Genomic DNA, 23,354 nt, shown 5'->3' with positions numbered 1-23,354 from the left:
TAGCATTTCCTTTAAGCTGATTTAAAAGCAGGGCGATTCACTTTCCTTTTGAGAATAATTAAAACGCAGCTTAAGGCCTAAAGGAAAGAAGGCAACTGGGCGATCGATCTCTCAAGGCCCCGGCTCTGTTCTGGGTTGCCATGGTGTTTAGACCAAGTGGCTCCTGGACCATAGGAGACACGTTCAAAATCAAGCAGATATTAATCTTGTTCACTTTAAACCAATGAATAAAAAGCAAACTTCAAAACACAGTTCAGAAGACTTTGTTTGCCAGTTTTTGAAATGGGTAGCAAGAGTTTGATTCACTTTAGCCTTATAAACATTTATCAAAGTTCTTTTTATTCTCTCTAAAGTTGGTCTAGACCAGTGGTTCTCAATCTTCCTAATGCCGCGACCCTTTCATACAGCTCCTCATGTTGTGGTGACCCCCAATTTCATTGTTACAAATTGAGCATCATGAAAGCATAGTGATTCATCACCAAAACAATATGTAATTATAGATGTGTTTTCCGATGGTCTTAGGCGACCCCTGTGAAAGGGTCGTTTGACCCCCAAAGGGGTCGCGACCCACAGGTTGAGAACCGTTGGTCTAGACCAGTGGTCGGACAAACTCATTAGCCAACAGAGCCAAATATCAACAGTACAACGATTGAAATGTCTTTTGAGAGCCACATTTTTTAAACTGAAACTATATAGGTAGGTACATTGTTATTCACTTAATTAGGGTGCTCCTAAGGCTTAGGAAGAGCCACACTCAAGGGGCCAAAGAGCCGCATGTGGCTCGCGAGCCGCAGTTTGCCGACCACGGGTCTAGACAATTAGCAAGACTCCATCTATATTTGTGTCCATCACCCTTCCCCACTTATATTTCATCCAAATGCTTTCTATACCATCGGGTCAAAATGCCTTAAGCATCCCCAATTCCCCAAAAGCACACGTGAAAAAAAAGAGACAATATAATGGAGAGTCATACCCTGTGGTATTTCTGGGATATAGGCCGGTTTTCGGGTGGGGCCTCCTGCCTAGTATGCCTGCCCTCCTTACTCACATCCCCCAAGCCTGACATGCAGGTGCTCTGGGTCGAGTTTTCATTTCAGTTTCTGATGAAAAGGAGAGAAAGGTGATCACGTCCATTTCTGGGGCAGGGCACAGCGAAGTCACGTTTCTTTGCCAGATCTATGCCTTTTTTCTCCGTACACCTGTTTTTACCAGTGACTGTCTTTTTTTAAATATATTTTATTGATTTTTTACAGAGAGGAAGGGAGAGGGATAGAGAGTTAGAAACATCGATGAGAGAGAAACACCGATCAGCTGCCTCCTGCACACCCCCTACTGGGGATGTGCCTGCAACCAAGGTACATGCCCTTGACCGGAATCGAACCTGGGACCCTTGAGTCCGCAGGCCGACGCTCTATCCACTAAGCCAAACCAGTTAGGGCACCAGTGACTGTCTTAAGTCAAGGCTACTGAATGCCTAGACTATATCTTCTCTTTGAGGAAAATCACTGTGAGGCTTATTCAGCATTGGCTGTCTAAATGCTGTTATTTGCTGTCCCTAAAAAGTAAATAAATAAATACTTTTTAAAGTTAAAATAGATAATAATCAATTGAGATATATAGTAATTATAACAATTGATCACTAAGTAGCTATTTTCTAAATCAGTCATTTTTACTGAGTGGAAAAGTACTATAATTGAGAAAATCATGTCAGAAATGGACATTTCTGAACAGCCTAGAGGAATTCAGCCAAATGAAGAATCTCATCTTGTGTAGAAAATGCCCTTATGCGATATCTCACCTATGTAGAAATTTCAACTATCAGAAAATAAGAAAATAAATGTGGTCCAAAGTACACATGCTGAGACCTACTATTATATTAACATTTTCCATTTTGCACAAGAAGACTCACTCCGTTCAGTGAGGGCATAGTTCCCTTTACATAATAGTCGATGACAGATATATTCTAAGTCAGCGGTCGCCAACTGGTGGTCGCAGAGCACTGGTGGTCCGTGAGGTCGGAAAGGTTGGCGACCGTTGTTCTAAGTACAGTGGGGCCTTGACTTACGAGTTTAATTCGTTCCAAGACCAAGCTCATTAAGGAGCTCGTTAACTCAAAGTACTCTATCAACTCAATGCAAAAAATCGCCTGAGAGACAGCTAGTATCTCAAAAAACTCGTTAGTTGGGACACTCGTAAGTCAAGGCCCCACTGTAGTTTATATGCATTAGCTAATATTGAATCACTGTTTAACTTTTGAGGCAGATACTTATGCTCATTTTTCAGATGAAGACATATAATTCTGGCCCTGGCCAGTGTGTCTCAATTGGCGGGGTGTCATCCTATGCACCCAAAGGTCACCAGTTTGATTCCCAGTCAGGGCACATGCCCGGATGTCCATCTTGATCCCTGGTAGAGGGGGCATGCAGGAGGCAGCAAATGGATGTTTAGCTTTCACATCGATGTTTGTCTGTCCCCCTCTCCCTTCCTCTGTGTCTAAAAAGCAATTAAAAATCATTTTTAAAAAGAAATATAATTCTGGCCTGGCTGGCATGGCTCAGTGGTTGAATGTCAACTATGAACCAGGAGGTCATAGTTCGACTCCCAGTCAGGGCACTGGCTCGATCCCCAGTGTGGGGTGTGAAGAAGGCAGCCGATCAATGATTCTCTCATCATTGATGTTTCTATCTCTCCCACTTCCTTCCTCTCTGAAATCAATAAAAACATATTTTAACAAAGAAACAGAACTCTGAATTTGATTTTAATAGCTTGCTTATCCTGTTTTTAAGCTCCCAGAGAGGTAGAAGCAATGAGGACTGGACTCAGTTGTGAGGCAGACACAGTGATGACAGAAGCAAGAGGGTACAGAAGTCTTCTGAAAATAGATACAAAGCAAGATCCCACCCAAGAGCAAAGTGCCAACATAATTAGCTCCTCTCTCACCACGATCCACTCAAATTAGCCTGGATACCACTTATAAGGCAGAGAAGTGATAAGTGGGGTATTTATGGATGTCGTTTCTAACTAAAGATCCTTAGAAAACCAAATAAAATGCATAATGTGACAATACTATAAAAGAATACACAAAAAGATTGTACTAGTCAGAACTGTTTCAGTGGCAAGAGAGAGGAACCTCAATAAAACTAGATTAAGCAAAGCACCCCCCCCCAAAAAAAAATCCTATTACATACTGGAAGTCTGAGTATTATATACCAGTTCAGGCACATCTGTGACTATCATTTTAAAATTTAGGTTAGATGTTATATTTTATTTCTTTAAAATATATTTTTGTTGGTTTCAGAGAGAAAGGGAGAGGGAGTGAGAGATAGGAACATTAATGATGAGAGAGAATCATGGATCGGCTGCCTCCTGCACGCCCCCCCCCCCCCACTGGGGATCGAGCCTGCAACCCAGGCATGTGCCCTTAACCAGAATCGGAATGAGGACCCTTCAGTCCACAAGCTGACGTTCTACCCACTGAGTCAAACTTGCGAGGGCCATAATACCTCTTATGAAGTATTTTTGCCCCCAAAATCAAACCAGAATCAGAGGAAACTCTGGTTCTAAATATGTCTTCAGAGGAAATAAAGAGGAGAGAGGAACATGCTAATGACACTACGAGTGTCCAAGTGCAGATGATGGGAAAGTCTACAGAGGGAGAGCTATGCTGTTTCTTCATGAAACCAGTTACGAGGAAAAAAACACAAGCAGAGAGGGGAACACATCCATTAAGAGACTAAAAGGCATATAGATCTATCACAGTTTGTGAACCTTATGTGAATGTTGACTGGAAATTTAATGATATTAAGGAACTATTGTTGAAATGTCTCATGTGTGATAACACTTTTTTGTTTTAAGAGAGCTAATTGTTTAAGAGCAGCCTCTCAACCTCCACAGTAACCCCACTTCTAGGATATGATCCTAAGAAAATTAGAAGTGTGAACCGAGACCTATGTACAGTTGTTCATAATAGGGCCATTTGTAATGCAAAACAAGTGCATATGTGTTGGGGGACCTATATGCCAGTCATGGGGGAATATGAAGTGAATTGTGGCATATTCATACTATAAAGTATTTGCATGCATTTTAAATGACATTTACAAGGAATTTTTACTGGCGTAAAAAAAAAATCTTGTAGCATAATATGGAGTGAAAACAGTAGCATTCTCTCTCTCTCTCTCTCTCTCTCTCCCCCCCTCCCTCCCTCCCTCCCTCCCTCCATATATGCAGGGGTGGGCAAAAGTAGGCTTACAGTTGTGAGTATGTGAACGTTTATTCTTGCATTATTATTTATTAATTATATATTTGCATTACAACTGTAAACCTCCTTTTGTCCACCCCTGTATATATATTGAGAAATGGCTGGATAAAAAGAACCCAAAATATTAAAGAGCGACTATTTCTGTATCCGGTGTTTTTTTGAAGTATATTATTTTTTACATGTTTCTGCCTTTTATAGATCTTCTTTAATAAGTACATGTTTTATGTATGATCAGTAAAACAAGAACTATTTTCAATATTGATAAAGAGCTAAAAATTAATATAAAATTCATGATTAAGTAGTTATTCTGAATACTAAGAGAAATTGTTACATAACTTTTCTCATATGGAGGTGTGGAAGTGCATCATAGCACATGAAAAATTGTTTTAGCAGAAATGTTTAACATCAAATTATCCCGTTGGTTATAGGGCTAACCTGTAGGTACTGGAGAGTGACAGTGGGCGCATTAAGTGATGGAATTTGCATGCTGTAGCCCAGTGCTGGCCTTCTGTTCTGTTTCTATTTTGACTTCCACCAGAGTTTCACGCCATAAAACAGGTCTGTTGATTTTGTTTGCTTGTTTGCAGGCCTCCAGACAGTGGGGATCTTTCGAGTCGGAAGCTCCAAAAAGAGGGTGAGACAAGTAAGTGAGAAGCCAAGATGATATTGTACGTTTCCCTTGACTGTCAATGGAATCACCTCATGCCAAGTTCAAGCTTTTGCAAATTCACTCCTGAATATCTTTTCTGCATGTTCCTGCCAATTAGAGTATAATTGAGTCCCGAGAGGTAAAAGGCAGAAGGGCAGCAGCTCAGAGGCTCAGAAAGGTTGCGATTGAGTTAGGATCAAACACTTGAAAGCAAAACATCCAGACGTGTGCATGGTGTGTACAGCCGAGCAAAACTGATTTAGAAATATCTTACTGAAACTGTAAATGCAGGAGACTCAGAGAGTACCTAATCAGTCAGCGATAAGAAATAGAAAATAATTATATAGCACCAATTTTTTACTAAAATGCAATATGAATAATGCCATTAGCATTCATACAATGAGATGCTTTCAGATGACCCTAGGACCCTAATAAATAATTCTCAAAAATAAACAATTCTTATGAATTTTCCATGGAACCAGTGATTCCCAATTCATTTTTCATGTCTTGATTTCCTTCAGCGCTGTGCAACATTCTTGCAACAGACGCTTGCTGTCGGAGCTTCAGGAATACTGTCCTCTGATCAGGCAGATATCTGTGTTCATGATGGTTTCATAAAAGGCAAACCATCCTTTGGGAAAAGAATTCATCTGTTGGCTGAAAAAAATTAAAATGTTCTTTTCCCTGTGTTGGTTTTAACAGAAAGGAATAAGGAACTTAACAACTTAAAAATGAAGCCAAATCAAAATTATTTTCAGTTGGATGAAGCTGAAGGAATATTTATTTAGATTATTGCAACTAACTGAACTAAATACCCCCTCACCTATCTTATTTTTTTTTCAAGATAAGAGGTCTTTCAAAAGAAGTGTGTTTTCTGTTTGGTTTGTTGGTTGGTTTTTATTTTTCACAGTCACACAAGAGACTGTTGAATTCTATGTCACAATAGGACGCGCAGGAGGGAAGATAGCATAGTAATATGTCTTAGGCCTCTGCAGAATTGCAGGGTGTTTCCACCAACATTATCTCATTCAATCTGCCCACCAGCTCTGAGTAGCCCCTTTCAACCACTTCTTTTGAGGATTCAAGAGATTAAGAAACTTAAGTCAATATCACACAATGTTAAATTCAAGATCAGAACATTTAGACCAAGCTCTTTCTATGGTCCATTCTTTCTGAATGTGTGTGTGCTCAGAAAAGAAATAGGGTGTGTTTGAGCCCTGACCAGTTTAGCTTACTGGTTAGAGCATCTGCCTGTGGACTGAAGGGTTGCGGGTTCGATTCTGGTCAAGAGCAGATACCTTGGTTGCAGGTTCGATCCCCGGCCCTGGCCTGGGCGCCTATGGGAGGCAGCCAATCGATGTGTCCTCTCACATCAATGTTTCTCTCTCTGTGTCTCTCCCCACCCCTTCCACTCTCTCTCTAAAAATCAATGGAAAACATACTTGGCTGAGGATTAACCAAAAATAAATTAATTAAAGAAAGAAATACGGTGTGTTCGAATGATCACAAGTGCGAGTGGCATCCATAGAAGCCTTCTCTCTAGCTGCCTCATGCACACTAATGGAAAGTTGCGCGGACAGTGGTTCAAGACAGTCATGGGCATTTTCTTCAGGTGGAGAGGTAGTGTCAGGAATTACTCCTCAGTTATAGCTGGATCCAGCAAAAGAAAAACTGCATGGATATTATCTAATAAAAATAGAATTCGTGGTCATTTAGACTTAGATTTCAAGAATGAAAGACTCTCTAACTCACTCACCATTTCATCTTGTTATATTTCCTTCTTAGCACCCTACACTTTTTCTTCAGAACAATTGTCACAATATTAACAGTTAATTAATCATTTGTGGGATTACCAGGTTATTACCTATTTCTCTTATCAGCTTGAGAGCTGGGGAAGGGGAAGGACTTTGCCTCTTCATTCACCACCATACTTTGAGGGCCTGGGACACAGGAAGCGTGCATTACATCTTTGTTGAATGGACGGATGAATGGATGCTTCAACACATGAACTCTTATAGAAGCTCATTGCATTGAATAGATTCATAAACTCACATAATTATTTGTAGAGAACAATACCTAAGAGAAGTTGAGCTGTCAGTGATATGTAGGGTGCAGCGCTATGACTCCCTTCTTCTTGCTATTGTGTCTTCCTGCTGCTGCTGTGAATGCTAATAAACCTTGTATAATGATTTAAGGCCTGGAAACCTTCTGGGAACTGTTACTAAGCTACTTGGACAAATATAAGGCAGCTTTTATTTAGTTATTGTCACCTTTCAAGACTTAGTCATGCTTGGCTCATCGGGTTTTAAATTTCATTGTTTGCAGAAAAAGCTCTTTGCTTTCTTGTCGAGTATTTCTGTAAAATGTCAAAATTCCAACATGGTAGGAATGCTGATATGCAAAACTGCTATATAATGGATTCATTCCTCCCTCCCACAATTATAGTTGACCTAACCCCTTAGCTCTTCTTCCCAACTTCTGGATATAGTTATCAAACCCTCTGCTTGCATCATTAACAGTAAACCCACAGAAACTTTTATTTAATAATGCACTTACATGTATATTCCTGGCTGGGTTGCATAGGCTCTGTAGATCAAGGCAACATGTTGTTTGCATCTCCTCCTTGGGTATTAAGTTTACGCAGATCTTTTCAATATATATATACACACACACTAGAGGCCTGGTGCATGAAAATTCATGCACATGGGGGTTCCCTCAGCCCTGCCTGCACCCTCTCACAGTCTGGGACCCTTGGGGGATGCCCACCTGCTGGCTTAGGCCTACTCCCCAAGAACAGATGATCTAAAAGAAATAATCATATCCTTGGGTAAGGATTTTTTAAAAAGGTAATGGTTGCATAAAAATTCACTGCCAGCAGGGCTGAGGGGACTGGGAGACTCTAGCAGAAGGTGCATGGAGCGGCCGGATCCACACGCCTGCTGCACCCCCCTTCCCCCACCCATGGGGCTGAGGGGACTGGGCGTTGCCATCTTGTGAGGATGTTATGGTCAATTAGCATATTGCCTCTTTATTATATAGGATATATATACATATATATATATATATATATATATATAGAGAGAGAGAGAGAGAGAGAGAGAGAGAGAGAGAGAGATTTCAGAGAGGAAGAGGGAGAGAGAGAAACATCAGTGATGAGAGAGAATCATCATGGATTGGCTGCCTCCTTCACACCCCCTACTGGGGATCAAGCCCACAAGCTAGACATGTGCCCTTGACCAGAGTTGAATCCAGAACCCTTCAGTCCATAGGCCAAAGTTCTATCCACTGAGCCAAACCAGCTAGGGCTATGCAGATTATTAAAACTACCTGAAGTAAATATCTCCTCACCTATGTAAACTTAATACCAGATGCTGAAATCACAGTGCTTCTTTTGCTGGGCACTGAACATAGAGATATGGTGTTACGAGACTGCCACTTGAACTGTTGTCTTTCCAGTTACGCGAGGAATTTGACCGTGGGATTGATGTCTCTCTGGAAGAAGAGCACAGTGTTCATGATGTGGCTGCCTTATTGAAGGAGTTCCTGAGGGACATGCCAGACCCCCTTCTCACCAGAGAGCTGTACACCGCTTTCATCAATACTCTCCGTGCGTAACACAGCTATTAGTAGGAATGTGTTCCTGGATTACCGGGATGTCCAACTCACTCATCCAAGCCTTGTGCCTGTGTTTCCCACTAACTTTTGGTCCTTATTTATTGGTCTCTAATGAGTAGGTTATTTGGGGAATTTTCTGGGATTCACCCTGGAGAGAATTAGCAAGAAGCAAGTTGCAATAGAACAAATGGATGTAGCCAAGAATATGGGATGCTTTCAGATGACCCTAGGACAGTAGAAAGTGCTGTCTATTGATGCTTTGAAGTAATAGCAAGAGTTCCCTTTGAGTCTGTGCCTAAAAATGAGTTTGCATTTCTTGCAAAAAGAAGGAGTGAGAAAGGGACTCAGATTGAGAAATGGGGACAGGCAATATTCCAGGGAAGCAAGATGGTATAGCCCCGTGCCAGGACTTTCCCTGTGGCCACTTGCAGGCTATAGAGAAAGATCCCATGGAGGAGAAAAGGAAGGTGAGGGTGGGGTAAGAATAGGTTAGAGCTGAGTCAGCCTCCATACCTTTCTTCCTCCAATGCTGTAATTCAGATAGGATCACAAAAGAGAGAGAAGACGCTGTCGTTGCACTGTGTCTTAGTTATTGCCAACAAAAAGTCTATCTCTTCCGTATTGCTCAACAGAAAAGAGTTTCAGCTATGTTATAAACTCAAATTTTAAAATGTTTGCCAATTCTCAGTCATTGTTAGTAAATATTAACCACAAATGAAAGACAATAATACCCCAAGTAAATGATTAGTAATGCCAGGAAAAGGAGGGAGAGGAAAGGGAAATTAAGGTACCTTCCTAGCCTGGATTATAATGCTTGCTCAAGATGTTCCATTTCCCCAGGTCTAATGAATCTTTACATCCCTCATAGAACCTTGCTGCTAGATTGATAAATCAGTGGGTGAAGGAAAGACATGTGACCTGATCATCTCTTTCTGAAGAAAGTTGAGAGGAGGGCCCCTCCTCTGAGCCTAAATCGTGTGAATTCCCCCATTTTACTGACTTAGAGCGCCTCTTCTTGCCTTGCTTAGTGTTGGAGCCAGAGGAACAACTGGGCACCTTGCAACTCCTCATCTACCTTTTACCTCCCTGCAACTGCGACACCCTCCACCGCCTCCTCCAGTTCCTCTCCATTGTGGCCAGGCACGCCAACGACAACGTCAGCAAAGATGGGCAAGAGGTATGCACCCTTCTTCTGCTATAGAGACTGACTCTTCCCTTTGCTTGTTTTCAAAAAGCAAGCCATCACCTGGCCGGCATGGCTCAGTGCTTGAGCGTCGACCTATGAACCAGGAGGTCACCGTTCGATTCCCAGTCAGGGCACATGCCCTGATTGCGGGCTCGATCCGCAGTGTGGGGTGTGCAGGAGGCAGCCGATCCATGATTCTCACTCATCATTGATGTTTCTATCTGTCTCTCCCTCTCCCTTCATCTCTGAAATCAATCATAAAAATATTAAAAAGAAAATAAAAGAAAAAGACAACCCATCGATTTGGTTAAACATTTCACCCAGAGGAAATGACTCCTCCCCTTTCCCAGCCCATCTGTGTAGGAAGAACTAATGCAGGATTTTGTCTCAAGGGACAGTTGCTAAGTGCATTAACCTCCTATGTTTCAAGGATGCTTCTCAATGAGGCCATCATTTCATGAGGATGCTTACCTCAAGACCTCAACTTTCCCTTTGTGTGAAGCAGACAAACAATGAACTACAGAGATGCTTACAGTCATGAAAACATGGACTCATGGAGATGAGGGGAGATGGCTGTCCTTGTAGTTAATTTGATTTGCTTCTTTAACTTGGAGCTCAAATGTGATGTCACCTCTTTATTCTTCCGGTTTGTTCCTGGAGCTCCCTTCCGCCCTGTAGCTAGAAGTCTACTATCTTCCTTTTGAGAGGTCCCTTCTCTCCTTAAACCCTTCCCCCCAAGTAGGGACTGGCTCAATGCAAGGGAAGGCCAGCCTGCTTCCAAACCAGATGTAGGAGGAACCTGAAGGCCTCCCCCATCTGAGCTCTTGGGCTCTGGTTCACTTTGGTCATACTTATATGCTTCAAGGTGTTTTAGCCAGCGACCTATCTAATCTTCACCTTAACAAGAGACCTATTTCCCTTTTTGATACCATGCAGTCATCCTTCTCCTTACCCTCGGATCCCCAGCTCTCAGACTCTCAGTATGCTAACACCCAGTATAAATCAACAAGCAGGGGCCAAAGGCACTCCACACTTCACCACAGAACTCAGCTGGATTGTAGATTCAAGTCTGTGCTTGCCAGATTTCTTTCCCCAAAGCCATGATCATATATAATTTTTTCACCTTAATCCAGAAAGGCAATTCTGCTTGTCTTATCCTCATCCTTCCTTTAGGTATAAAAAATGGAGCTTTCCTGAGTTAGCCATTTATCTGTATAGAAGTTATAATTAGTGAAACTTCTGCTGGCTTCAGATTTCATAATACGGTACTGGCACCTCGTTTGAGCAGACACAGCCCTTTGATGGATACACTGTCATTCTCATAATTGTTAAGTCAGCATATGACCCCTCTGGGAGTCATCCTTTATCGAATATAGATATAACAGGAGCTGTAGAATCATCTGCCTAATCATTGGGTAAAGACAGAGCTCTTTCTATGTTCCTAGGTGTGTCAGGGCTGCTGTGATGTGTCTGTGTAAGAAGGAGAAAGTTGGGTCTCAGCTGATTAAGGAGTTGAGGAAAGCAAAAAGTCCAATTGAATTCACTCTTGCTTTTTTAGAATCATTTCAGACAGTCTTTTAGTCCGAGTGCTGAACAAGACTCCATTGCCTATGCCAAAGAGAAGGAAGTATTCTTGGATAGGTACAAATGAAACTTAGCATGCTGAAATACTAGCTACCAATTATGTCTCTTACCATGTGCTAGCTATGTACTAAGGACTTCGTATATTTTAGTTAATTCTTTATTACACAAGGGTGCTAGCATTGCCCCCATGTTTCAGAAGTAAACTGAGTGTTAGAGCAGTGGTCGGCAAACTGCGGCTTGCAAGCCACATGCGGCTCTTTGCCCCTTGAGTGTGGCTCTTCCACAAAATACCGACTTCTGCGCATGGGCCACGAAGTTGCAATCGCACTGAACGTGCGCGCCCGCACGTGGTATTTTGTGGAAGAGCCACACTCAAGGGGCCAAAGAGCCGCATGTGGCTCGCGAGCCGCAGTTTGCCGGCCACTGAGTTAGAGGCATTAAGTACCTTTCCCAGTGTCCCACGGGGAGCGTCCACTTATGGTTGTGTAAGTTGTGCATTTGTGCCTTTCATAACTCTGGGGAGGTGCCATGTACCTCATAGTCAGTGTAGATTTGCAGAGTTATTAGGACAGTAGCCCAGCAGAAGGCAGTAGAATATCTTGAGGAAGAGAATTTTATTTTCTAATTCACACAAAATTGTGATGCTGGATAGTGGTTTGGTTGGTCCTTCCCACCCCTCCCCCTAGTTGAGACAACCAAAACTACCTCTAGATATTTCCAAGTATCTGGTGGGGTGGGAGAAGAGGCAAGATCACCCCTGGGTAGCTTAATAACTCACTTACCATGTGCTCGTGGAGAAATCTATTAACCTTCCGAAACCCGAGTGGCCTTATCTGAACTTTGGGGATACAAATTCTTCAACTGGCACTGCACAATAGTTTAAAAGACTAATTATTTTAAGGAATGTGAAAATATCCTGGTCACAGCGACATTGTACAGGGAATGAGAGAGTCCAAGGGTTTCTAGACAGTCTTGACCTCAACATTGCATCACAATGAAGGATGAATTAAGAAAAATTAAAGTTTCAGGGGAAATATGAGCAGAGCATTGCTTCTGTGAAGTGGTTATAAGTTACAGGAAAGCAAGTAGCCCACAAAGCCATCTTGGATTGGAGTAAAGGCTATAGAATGAGAAAGTATTGATGAGGTATGGAGGGAAATAGGGCTGTGGTCATAGAGTAGTGAATGCCTTTGTAAGGGGGAGGTGATTGATTCTTTTAAGGCTTGAAGACTCTTTGGAAGGATTCCACTAAAGCAGTGGTTCTCAACCTTCTGGCCCTTTAAATACAGTTCCTCATGTTGAGGAAATGATTTTCGTTGCTACTTCATAACTGTCATGTTGCTACTGTTATGAATTGTCATGTAAATATCTGATATGCAGGAAGGTCTTAGGTGACCCCTGTGAAAAGGTCGTTTGACCGCCGAAGGGGTCGCGACCCACAGGTTGAGAACCGCTGCACTAACATGTTATATCCATGTTATAGATTGGTTAGAGACAGGGACAGAGTGAGTTAGAAGCTTTTGTATGAATAGAAATACCGAAAAAAATTTGCATTGCATTATAAATGTTTCCATGGAAGAATGGCCTTGGCATTAAACCACATATGTCCTGGTCACCTACCCCAAGTTCCTATAAACCAGTGAGTATTGTTCAGAAATTTCTTTCATTATCGTCCCTGAGGTGCTGTAGCATCTAGCAGGTTGAGGCCGTGAGGACATGCGGCTAGTAAAGAATTAGGGGATGCATTGAAGAGTAAGAGAAGTGATGGACATGGGCCAGAAATCTTAGGAATGGCTTCGTGGAGGAGATTGAATTTAAACTACACATCAAAGGGTGTGTAGGGCCCTAGCAGGTTTAGCTCCATGGATAGAACATCATCCTGTAGACTGAAAGGTCCCAGGTTCGATTCTGATCAAGGGCATGTACCTTGGTTTCAGGCTTCTCCCCAGCCCTGGTCAGGGCTCGTGAAGGAGGCAACCAATTGATGTGTTTCTCTCACATGGATGTTTCTCTCTGTCTTTCCCTCTCTCTTCCACTCTCTCTAAAAAACCAATGGGAAAATATCCTCGGGTGAGGATTAAAGAAAAAGGGTGTGTAGGAATTGAGTAAAGGGTGTGTAGGAATTGAATAAACAGACCACATAAGCACTGCATAGAGATGGGAGTTAGCTAAAACCCCTTCTGGTAGAAGTTAAGAGTAGAGGGAGACGAACAAGAGAGGTCCTTTGTTTATTATTTTTTCAGTTGTTTCAGCATGAACTGGGAGAGAATACAGAATGAACAGACTGCAGTGAGGCGGAAATTAAATTGGGAAATATGGTCAAGAAACAAAGCGGTTTTGCCCTGGCCGGTTTGGCTCAGTGGATAGAGTGTCAGCCTGCAGACTGAAGGGTTCTGGGTTTAATTCCCTGGTCAGGGCATATGCTGGGGTGGTGGGCTTGATCCACAGTAGAGGGTGTGCAGGAGGCAGCTGATCAATGCTTCTCTCTCATCATTGATGCTTCTCTCTCTCTCTCATTCCCTCTCCCTTCCTCTCTGAGATCCATAAAATATATATATTTTAAAAAGAAACAAAGCGGTTGTCAGCTTTTTGTCTTACCTGTTTGTGTCTGTGTTAGATGTGTTATCTGTTTGTTGGATAGTTGTTATGGTTTGGAACATAGAAGAAAACTGAACCAGAGACTCCAAAAGCTTGGAGGCTCACAGGCTCTGCCAGCACCTTGCTACATGACCTTGTATTTTATAAAACAAAGGAAGAGGAAGGAAAACAGATTTGGGGTTGCGGTTGAGGGGGAAGGTTTGAGCTTCCTCCTTTATAAAATGCACATCATATTTTCTTTCTAATGGGCGCTTCAAATTCAATGCATCATTAACCAATAAGATTTCAAAGATGTTTAAAAGAAGGACATGAGGAAAAATGTTCACGAGTCAGCCAGCGCTTTTCTTGGGAAAACTAGTGGTATTTGATCAAATTGCGTTGTTTTTCTCTCTCGTGTTTGTTTGTTTTATTCCATTTTGTCTAGTTTGCTATTTGCTTTGCTCCTTAGGGGAAAAAAAAAATTCCCAAAGTATGAAAGATTTCACTTCTTCTAGAAAAGCATATTGCCGGAACGTCACTGAAACCTCTGGAGCAGTGGTTTCTCAGGTTGGCCAAGAACCCTCTGGCATTGATGGGAAATGTGGGGCGAATATACACTTTTTTTGGTGAGAGAGTTTGAGACTGGCCTTTAGTTTTCAAAGAGCCTAATGAGGCAGAAAGAAGTCCCTAGCCACCAAAGGAGAGCCAGGAATGCTGACCTCTGAGGAGGTCCATGCCTCCAGGAAATGGGAGGTTGGCTTTGGAGCTGCAGCCGGATCAGTGCCTCGCTCGCCTGGCCCTGGTCCCCGCCCTCCTTTGAAGCCAGGATTTCATCTCCTCGTGCTACACGGGGTCTGCCACTTGAGTGTGAGCAGGGGGAGGAGGGCAGGGTCGTGATGAAGAGCATGGGGCTCCCTGGGGCCAAGCCAGTAGCTTCGCTTCTCAGCCCCACCACGTCCAGGCCGCGGCTCGAGGCGTCACATCCCTTCTGGAAAAAAGCCAGACGCAGCAGCTGCCCCACCAGCTTCTAGAGCAGCGGTTCTCAACCTGTGGGTCGCGACCCCTTTGGGGGTCGAAAAACCCTTTCACAGGGGTCACCTAAGACCATCGGAAAACACATCTAGAATTACATACTGTTTTTGTGATGAATCACTATGCTTTCATTATGTTCAATTTGTAACCATGAAAATACATCCTGCAGATCAGATCTTTACATGACGATTCATAACAGTAGCAACATGACAGTGATGAAGTAGCAATGACAATAATTTTATGGTTGGGGGTCACCACAACATGAGGAACTGTATGAAAGGGTCGCGGCATTAGGAAGGTTGAGAACCACTGTTCTAGAGAGAAGAATTGAAAAAGCCTCTGGAAAATCCCTTTCCCAGTGACCGGACATGCTAAACTTTTACTAAAGGTGAGCTGTTCATATTAGGATTAGAAGTGATCTAGAACAGTGGTTCTCAACCTTCCTAATGCCTTGACCCTTTCATACAGTTCCTCATGTTGTGGTGACCCCCAATTTCATGGTTACAAATTGAACATAATGAAAGCATAGTGATTCATCACAAAAACAGTATGTAATTATATATGTGTTTTCCGATGGTTTTAGGTGACCCCTGTGAAAAGGTCGTTCGACCCCCAAAGGGGTCGCGACCCACAGGTTGAGAACCGCTGATCTAGGAGGACCCAACTGGTGTGGCTCAGTGGTTGAGCATAGACCTATGAACCAGGAGATCACGGTTAGATTCCCAGTCAGGGCACATACCCAGGTTGTGGGTTCGATCCCCAGTGTGGGGCATGCAGGAGGCAGCCGATCCATGATTGTCTCTCATCATGGATGTTTCTCTCTCTCTCTCCCTCTCCCTTCCTCTCTGAAATCAATAAAAATATATTTTAAAAAAGAAATGCTCTAGGATGCTCATCTAGCAGAGATAAAAGTTTGTCTTGAATTGGCTGGCTAATAATGAAATCATAAACCAAACCCTAGTGCACATTCGATGACCTAGACATAGCCAGATACATGCCGAGACAGGGGAGCGCGGGCGGAGGCTGCCATGAACAAGTCTCCAATTAGAAGCACGGTCACACAAAAACCAAACAGCGTTAACAAACCACAGCAGCGTGGCCTGCAGCTGGAATCCATGTGCCGTTTTACGGACAGATTTTGTTGCTTTCCCAGAATAGCAACAGGAGAAGGAGACAGCGGAAACAGAGTTCTGGATTGTCCTTGTATTAAACATTCTTTTCAGAGAAAACAAAATCTGACAGACAACCAGGAGACAGCCATTGTGTACAGGGACCAGGGCTCTCACCAGACACCCAATGGGCTGGCACCTGACCTTGGACTTCCCAGCCTCCAGATCTGTGAGAAAGAAATTTATGTGGTTTAAGCCAAAAAAGGGGGAAAAAATAAAAATCTTTTATTTGTTAATATTAAAAAAAAAAAAACGAGAAAGCTCTGCTATTACGTTAATAGGGGAAAGGAACACACTCCAAATGCTTCGGAGTTCTAGAGAGATGAGATAGAAAATGGCACGTATTTGATTTTTTTAAAAATATATTTTATTGATTTTTTACAGAGAGGAAGGGAGAGGGATAGAGTCAGAAACATTGATGAGAGAGACACATCGATCAGCTGCCTCCTGCACACCCTCCACTGGGGATGTGCCCGCAACCAAGGTACATGCCCTTGACCAGAATCGAACCCGGGACCCTTCAGTCCGCAGGCCGACGCTCTATCCACTGAGCCAAACCAGCCAGGGCGGCACATATTTGATTTTATCCTTAGCCGTGAACTTGTAGGAAACGACATGAAAAATAAAACAAACACTTGTCAAGTTTGATATCAATGAAAGAAAAGAAAGGAAAAAAATAACTCAGCAGTCATACACAAAGGGCACTTTCTTCAAAATCCCCAGTGTTTACTGCGTAAAATCATTTTCCTTGGCGGCCAACCTGAAAACAGCCTCACTTTCTAAAAATAATGTCCCCATGTCCCACCCTGGGATTGCAGGACTGGTAGCCACCACTTCAAGGCTCCGCAGGACAAGAGTGGGGCTCAGGAAGCTTTGTCTTGGCTGTGACTCAGAACTCGAATTCTGTGCTGTGACCCAGCTGCCCCTCAAACACTGTGCAGATCCCACCCCCCCCCCACCCCCACCCCCGGCCAAGCAGCCACAGTCCCCATACTTATGCAGGAATTGCTGGATTTTCAATATCAACAAGAGAAATAAAAAGTTGCCTAGCCCTAGCCAGTTTGGCTTAGTGGATGCAGCCGTGGGCAAACTACGGCCCGCGGGCTGGATCCGGCCCGTTTGAAATGAATAAAACTAAAAATAAAAAGACCGTACCCTTTTATGTAATGATGTTTACTTTGAATTTATATTAGTTCACACAAACACTCCATCCATGCTTTTGTTCCGGCCCTCCGGTCCAGTTTAAGAACCCATTGTGGCCCTCGAGTCAAAAAGTTTGCCCACCCCTGGGACAGAGTGTCAGCCTGCGGACTCAAGGGTCCCAGATTCGATTCTGGTCAAGGGCACGTACCTCAGTTGCAGGCTCCTCCCCGGCCAGGCCCTGGTAGGGACACGTGCAGGAGGCAACCAATCGATGTGTTTCTCTCACATCGATGTTTCACTCTGTCTCTTCCTCTCTCTTCTACTCTCTCCATCAATGAAAAAATATCCTTAGGTGAGGATTCAAAAATCAAGAAAAGAAAAAATTGCCTAGACCCGTGGTCGGCAAACTGCGGCTCGCGAGCCACATGCGGCTCTTTTGGCCCTTGAGTGTGGCTCTTCCTAAGCCTTAGGAGTACCCTAATGAAGTGAATAACAATGTAGCTACCTATATAGTTTAAGTTTAAAAAATGTGGCTCTCCAAAGAAATTTCAATCGTTGTCCTGTTGATATTTGGCTCTGTTGGCTAATGAGTTTGCCGACCACGGGCCTAGACCACTGGTTGTCAGCCGAGGCCAACTGGGCCCCACAAAGGACATGCGGCTTGGCCCCAGGGAGCTCCATGCTCTTCATCACTACCCTGACCCCCTCCCCTTGTGATACTGTACATGTTTCTGTCTTTGCATATGGCATTGTCACCACTGGGAAATTGCCTTCTGTCCCATCTCTTGGGCGTGTCCCTGCGGCCTCCAGAGTTGATAACTTCATACTTTGTACTCACTGCTTATAACTGGTGTCTTTTCCCTCCAGAATGGGAACTTTTTTTAATATATTTTTATTGATTTCAGAGAGAAAGGGAGAGGGAGAGAGAGATAGAAACATCAATGATGAGAGAGAATCACTGATCGGCTGCCTCTTGAACACCCCCCACTGGGGATGTGCCCGCAACCAAGGCACATGCCCTTGACTGGAATCGAACCCGGGACCCTTGAGTCCCCAGGCCGATGCTCCATCCATTGAGCCAAACCAGCCAGGGCAGAATGTGAACTTTTAAAATAAGGACTATGCTGTGATCCTTGTGGGAAATTTTTGTCAATAACTAGAATCCATGAAAAAATGCCCAACCTGTGGTAGATGCTGAGTGGATGGAGTCATGGAGAAATGATGGATTGATGGATGAAGGGTTAGACCGAGGGTGGATGTTTGGATGGATAGATACATGGATAGATGGATACCAATATTTTTAAAGGCAGACAGGATAGAAGTTTTATATAGTACCAGTTTCACAACAAATCACTTAGAATCACAAAATTTTACTCAGTATGCTGTTGAAATGGCCACTGTGCCATGAGCTTCAATCCAAGATATGAAGCAAAAGGAAAATGATGGAACCTCTCATCAGTTCTGCCAGAGGTGATGTAGTCCTTGCAGGAAAACAGAAAAGGAAAGGAAAGTTTCTATGGGTTATTGAACCACTCAGCCCTTTGAAAAGGAAAAATAACAACAGTTCTTGTATTCTCTGTTCCTGTAGGTCACGGGGAACAAAATGACATCTCTAAACTTGGCCACCATATTTGGACCCAACCTTCTGCACAAGCAGAAGTCATCAGACAAAGAATTCTCCGTCCAGAGTTCGGCCCGGGCTGAGGAAAGCACAGCCATCATCGCTGTGGTGCAGAAAATGATTGAAAATTATGAAACCCTGTTTATGGTAGGTGGTCCTTTCTTTGGCAAAGCATCTTAGTAGGCTGTCTGTTCATCGCCTCTTGGTGGCACAATGTCACTCACACACACCCCCTTCCGGTCTACAGTGCTGGTCACTGAATTCATTGGAAGGCATGCAGTTTCAATAGGAAAAGAACTTTACAACCTATGATATCACTGTAAGTTTGTGATTCCAGGTTTAAGCAAACATATTCAAATTAGAAATTTCATTTTCTTGTGCCCTGAACAATGGTCACGTTTGGAGTCACTTCATTATGCTGATAGCAGTATCTTTGCTCGAAATAGTGACAAAACCATTCTCTTCGGAATTGTATGTGGCCCTCAGGAATTTATATATTCATATCATCTTCAGAGATGGCCTCTCCTCAAAGGTCAATATGAACATTTTAACTCCTCCATGAAGCTTCACCTATGTTTTCTGTGTCCTTCTCATGCCACCTACCCATGTCATTTCTCTGTCCTTTGAACTCCGTTAGTTTTCTTATTGATGCTTATCTTAGCATTGTGCTACAGTCATTTTTGACTATTTCCCCTAATAGATTATAAACACATTTAGAGCATGGGTTGTGTCCTTGTTATCTCTTCTCTGTATCCTCTGTACACTTTTGGAAGGCCCTTCATCTGGCAGGCACTCAATAAATACTTTTTTGATTTGTATTGAATTACCAGTTCCTGTTTTCCTTCAAAAAACTGCATTGCTTGCTCCAGCTTCCCTTGAAACATTAGAACAAATGCCAACTCTTTTCTATTTCTGTTTACCACTCATATTGCCTGTCAGAAGTTACAGAAATCTTCTCTATGTTTCTTCTCCCATTTTTCTTGTCAGTGTGCAAACACTCACCATGACTCTTACCTGCACCACCAGAGCCCATTGTGTCTCTTCTAGTCTCCTCTTTTGAATCTCCTCAGTATTTTGTCTATATTTTTCCAATGCCTTGCCTTAGATTTATTTTCATGCTTTGTCTTATATCAATGATTTTTTGTAAGTTTGAGAGCCAGTGGTTTAAAATCTTTGCCCTCCCTGTCTTACCTATGTGATCGTGACTAAGTAATTCAATACTCAATAAGCATCAATTTCAGTTTTATGAAATGGGAAAAAATCAAAATATCACCTATTTCTCAGGGTAATTCTCACCATTATTTGCTATGGGAGAGTATTCTGCAAACTATAAAATTCTATGAACCTGTTAATTAATAGTGATATTAGTTGGGCTACATGAGCTGGCTCAACTCTCAGGACACAACAGACATAAATATCTTGTTGACATAAAGTTTAATCAAATGTTTGGTTGACAGCGTCGTGATTTAGGAAGCCCAGCTCCGTGCATCTTGAGACACTGCAATCCTCTAGGATTTATGGGCCAAAACTAGAAGGGACATTCATCATGCCCACTCAAATCCCATTGGCCAGAACTCACCCATAAGCCATAGTTAATTGCAAAGGAGGCTGGGAAATGTATTCCTGCTGGACGTCCAGGAGGCACAGAAAATGGATTTCGCACAGTGAAAAGTCCTCTGAGGTAGAATAGTGCCTCCCTTCTCGTTGAGTCTCTGAAGCTCTGTTCCGATGTTGCACACAGTAAACTCTCAAAAAAAATGTGCCATTTATCATTGACTCTATATAAATTCCACACTTCAGCCCAAATCCTCATAATTAATTGCATATTTGGATGAATCAAATGACTAAACTTATCAACCTTTTCATCAAGTTTTGAAGTCACATATCTTTTTGCCAAACAGTCGTGGCATTACTTCATGCTCTCTGGATTTTTTTTTTTTAACAAAATAATACCTCTCATTAATCTTAATTCTGTTCTCTAAATTCTGTATTCTAAGAAAAGTTCTTCTTATGAAACCACTAATCACCAGGCATCTCTTTTCACCTCAGGTACTAAAACAACTCTTCCTGGCTTCCTGGGAAGTATGGTTGCCACATTTTAATTGTGCCATTCCCCTCCTCCCCATTTCCTGCCACCCTAGCTACGAAAAACAGCATTTTCCAATATTTTCCGAATTTGATCTTTGCCACTCTCTGTAGAATTGATGTCAAGACTCTCCTGGGTGATATCTCATAGTTTGGTTCCTCAGGTGTGGTCTTTACTCCTCACTGAAGCCTTTTCTGACCACCTTGTCTAAATACAGCCCCTCTCCCCACCTTGTACACACTTCCTCACTTCCTATTCCCTTTCCCTGCCTTTCCTCCTTAGCACTCACCACTACTAATATAGGATTTTACTAATTTCTCATGTTGGTTGAGTGTAAACTTCATGGCAGGAGGCCTTCTCGTCCTCTTCCATCTACGTTCTTGACTGCATTACATCCGTGCCTGGCATTAGGTAGAAAAAAGAAATATTGGTTGAATTAAGAAATGACTCAATGGTAGTTTGGGGACATATGATTTCCATATGACTGAAGTTTACGAATAATAAAGTTTATGTATAAAAAGGTTAGGCAGGAAGGAATTAAGGATAGCTTTCTCAAAATAAGTTCACCATTAACGTAAGCATTCTTGATCTCCTGACATGGAGTATGGGAATGACAAATGAGAGAAGAGACAGTGAGCACCATACAAATCAATTCAAATCTGTACTTTCTAAGCGACAGGGGTGATGGGTAAAAGATATCAAGCCTGAGTCAGTAAAAGGAAAACTGGCTCTGGAACCAGAAAAGTTTGCTGTAGTCCTGTCTTTGCTATGCATTAACTATGTGACCTCATGCTCTCCGATTTCTATTTCTTTCGTGATCACAGGATTGGGTTAGAATAAATGACTCACCAAGATCTCTTCTAGTTCTAAAACCTTCATGATTCTGTGCCCTAGCACTAATGTCATCTCTTTTATTTCCATTAAGCACAGAAAAAAATTAAGCTCCTCACTTCATAGATTCTCTTGGCATATTTGGCATTTCAGATTCCTGTTGGTTATACCAGAGCTGGTGGCTAGTTGGCAAAGCTGGTCTATGTGGGTGGACAAAAATTCCATGATGTCTATAGCTGTTTCATTTTGGTTTGTTTTTAAGAGACTTTCAGAATTAGTACCGTAGTTCCAAACAAGGAAGAATAACGCTAGCCGGGACCTGAGAGTTAAAGGCGGTTCACAGTTGTGCAGTTTCACAGTCCTGGGAAGGGTTTATGGGCTCAGAAAGAGGCATCGCTTGCCATGCATTCGAAAGGAAGAGTTATTAGAAAAGGTGCTTGTGCGTTTGTCATGGAAGGCAGAATGTACCCTGGAGGCAGCAATTCCGCAGAACTGATGGAAGGGATATAAAAACCCACAGAGGCCTGGCCGGGATCCAGAGTTTGTTCTGAGTGTTAATAATGTCCTTCATTTCCTGATGTCTCTTCCAAGTGGCCAGTATCTGAGGTCATTGGAAAGGGCAAAAAGGAACCTGGCTTTGTCCCATAAGACAGAAGAGCTGCCTAGATTTAAGAGTCCGACTAGGACAGTCTTTTGCACCAATTGTGTGCTTTTCAGGCACCGTGTTGAAAACCCTAGAGCTGAGCCCTACCCAGTTTGGCTCAGTGGATAAAGCATCGGCCTGTGGACTGAAGGGTCCCAGGTTCGATTCCGGTCAAGAACATGTACCTTGGTTGCGGGCACATCCCCAGTGTGCAGGAGGCAGCTGATCTATGTTTCTCATCGATGTTTCTAACTCTCTGTCCCTCTCCCTTCCTCTCTGTAAAAAATAGAATATATTTTTTTAAAAAAGAAAAAGAAAAAGAAAACCCTAGAGCTGATTCTGAGAACAGCCATCATGGGCACTTTGTCGAACAGTGGCCACCAAGGCAGCAGATTGTAGTCACTATTCTCAAACTTAAGCAGGCAGCGGACTCACAAGGAAATGTGTCATATATTCAGATTCCGGGGCCAAATTCCAGAGAATCCGATTGCGTAGCACTGGGCTGGGGTCCAGGAATCTGTACTTTCTAATGCATGCCTCAGGGCATTTTGCTACTTTGATCATCACACCCTGGGAAACCACATCTTGGGAAAGATGGTGGGAAGACCATGAGTTTTGGGGTGAGCTACTAGAATTCGAACCCCTGCCCAGCCATATATTTGCTGTGACCTTGGCACCATGCCTAACTTTCCTATGCCTTCATTTTCCTATTGTCAAAAGGGAAAGATGGAGTTATCTACTTTATAGGATCATTTTGAGAATTAGAAATGACAGGTTAAGGCACTTGGGACAAGAATTGACATATACTAGGCACTAAAAAAAAGATCGCTGCTATTATTATATTTCATTGATAAGATGTCTGCCCTGTCAAAGCAGGTGTTGCTACCAGACTAAAAGGGTCCATTTCCCTCATGCATTAGAGCAGCGGTTCTCAACCTGTAGGTCGCGACCCCTTCGGGG

The 23,354-nt window shown here is 42.8% G+C and overlaps 1 protein-coding gene across 3 annotated transcripts in view; it reads left to right on the top strand.

Annotated features, from left to right (window-relative positions):
* ARHGAP6 (Rho GTPase activating protein 6) overlaps positions 1 to 23,354 on the top strand; it is a gene marked incomplete at its 5' end in the record, with an annotated part of 507,844 nt that overhangs the window by 441,105 nt on the left and 43,385 nt on the right. For all 3 annotated transcript variants that reach the window (XM_081080924.1, XM_081080923.1, XM_081080925.1), the window contains 4 exons: positions 4,846 to 4,901; positions 8,364 to 8,514; positions 9,551 to 9,699; positions 18,802 to 18,981. In XM_081080924.1, the coding sequence (XP_080937050.1) occupies positions 4,846 to 4,901; positions 8,364 to 8,514; positions 9,551 to 9,699; positions 18,802 to 18,981 (536 nt within the window). The remainder of the gene's footprint in view (positions 1 to 4,845; positions 4,902 to 8,363; positions 8,515 to 9,550; positions 9,700 to 18,801; positions 18,982 to 23,354) is intronic.

The sequence above is a fragment of the Myotis nattereri genome (assembly GCF_964212035.1).
Source record: "Myotis nattereri genome assembly, chromosome: X".
In the NCBI taxonomy this organism is placed as follows: Eukaryota; Metazoa; Chordata; class Mammalia; order Chiroptera; family Vespertilionidae; genus Myotis; species Myotis nattereri.
The sequence above is the reverse complement of the archived record's forward strand: the minus strand, read 5'-3'. Positions and strand labels throughout refer to the sequence as shown.